Genomic DNA, 2,002 nt, shown 5'->3' with positions numbered 1-2,002 from the left:
TGCAGTAAATTTAGCATTATTATAAATTTTTATATATTCAATTCAATTAATGTTTTGCTAAAAATAAAGATTTATATGTAAGAAAATGTTCTCCTTCACAAAAAATACTAAAATATTTTGATAAATACTATATAAATTTTCTTAAAATTTAGAGAAGGAGAACAATTTGTACTACCTTAAACATTGATTTTTTTATAAATTAGATATTTTCAATTGTAGCCATGTATTCATCAATAATTGCAGTATCATTGAAATCTTCCTGCCAAACCCATTCATTGTATGAATCATCATAATCCTTCCATTTAACATAAAATTTTATTCTTTTTTTAAATTTTCTATGTTTTATAATTTTTTCAACCTCAAAACTATCAATTGCATAATAATTAATAATTATAAAAATTGAATTTTACTTATTTTAAAAATATGGGATGGATAATATTACAAGAACTGAACTTTCAAAAATTAATAACAAATACTGGCAGTTTTTAGATTATAACTACCCAACTAAAATATCAGAATATAAACATAGAGAAGAAATAAAAAATATAAATAATATACAAAAAATTAAACAAGAATTAGTTGAGAAACTTGGATATACTCCTGTATTCTTCTTTTTAGTAGTTATTTTTATAAGATATGATTATAAATGTCCCTATGTATTTTTAGAAAAAGGATTATGTATTTTATATCATTTAATATCAGGAAATTCTATAAGGGATATGAATGATTATATACCATTTACATCATTTTATGCAATTTATAAGGAATTTTGGGAAAGTAATAGAAATGATTTAAACAAATTAATAACAGATATGCTTGAAAATATGTTTTCATCAACGACATTAAGAATACTAAATGCTAAAAAAATTAACCCATTAGGTTTTAAGAATATGACATTATATTTAGATGGTCATGATAGTAGAATTGATTATAATGAAAAAGATATAAAAAAAAGAAATTTTTATTCATATAAATTTAAAAATTCAGGTTTAAGGACTCAGGTAATATATGATATTAATGAATTTGCAATTTATGTATCAGAAAGTAAACCATGCAAGAATTATAACGATGGAAAAATGTTTTTAGATATGAAATTAGAAAATAAATTAAATGAAAATGATTGCATAGCATTTGATGGAGGCTATTATTATTATATAGAAAAGTTTATTGAAAACTGTGAAAAAAAGGGAAATGATAAAATAAATATTAATAACTTTATGTTCCCAATTAGAAAAACTAAAAATATTGAGTTGAATGATAAAGAAAAATTATATAATGAAACCTTTGGCAGTTTCAGGAGTAAAATTGAATCTTGTTTTGGATATCTTGGTAATAAATTTAAGAGGTTTAATAATAATGAGGGTTCAGTAAAAGTGACAGATCTAAAAATTTATAATTTACAATTAAAGCTTTCACTTTTATTAATAAATATTGGCAAATTTTGCAATTATTATAATGTTGAAGTAAAACCAAACCATATTTTATGGATTAATGAAAATTTCGATTACCCCAATCCTTATAAAAATAATTCCATAAATAGTATTATATATGAATTTGATTTATTAAGAATAACTGACATGACTAATCAGCAAGAGGAATATATAAATAATTATTTTGATAATATTGTAAACAATAACTATAATATAAAAAATATGGACATTGAAAGTGATTCAGAACTAGAAGATAGTTTTGAGGTTGAAAAAATTATAAAACATAGAAAATTTAAAAAAAGAATAAAATTTTATGTTAAATGGAAGGATTATGATGATTCATACAATGAATGGGTTTGGCAGGAAGATTTCAATGATACTGCAATTATTGATGAATACATGGCTACAATTGAAAATATCTAATTTATAAAAAAATCAATGTTTAAGGTAGTACAAATTGTTCTCCATACCTTACAAAGAAATACAAAGCACACATCTGTTTTGCCAAGTACAAAGGTAAGAGACAAAAACTAATAAGATGAGAAGAGGATAGGAAAAGGACAATAAGTCAG

General features: G+C 22.1%; 1 protein-coding gene across 1 annotated transcript; it reads left to right on the top strand.

Moving 5' to 3' along the window:
* Positions 1–379: 379 nt before the first annotated feature.
* On the top strand, positions 380–1,866 carry RHIMIDRAFT_302052 (uncharacterized protein). Its single transcript, XM_023614380.1, has one exon. The coding sequence runs from the start codon at positions 429–431 to the stop codon at positions 1,851–1,853; it is 1,425 nt and encodes a 474-aa protein (XP_023461722.1). The 5' UTR covers positions 380–428; the 3' UTR covers positions 1,854–1,866.
* The last annotated feature ends 136 nt before the right edge of the window (positions 1,867–2,002 follow it).

Source organism: Rhizopus microsporus (genome assembly GCF_002708625.1).
Source record: "Rhizopus microsporus ATCC 52813 unplaced genomic scaffold scaffold_27, whole genome shotgun sequence".
Lineage (NCBI taxonomy): Eukaryota > Fungi > Mucoromycota > Mucoromycetes > Mucorales > Rhizopodaceae > Rhizopus > Rhizopus microsporus.
This window is presented reverse-complemented; position numbering and strand designations above follow the sequence as displayed.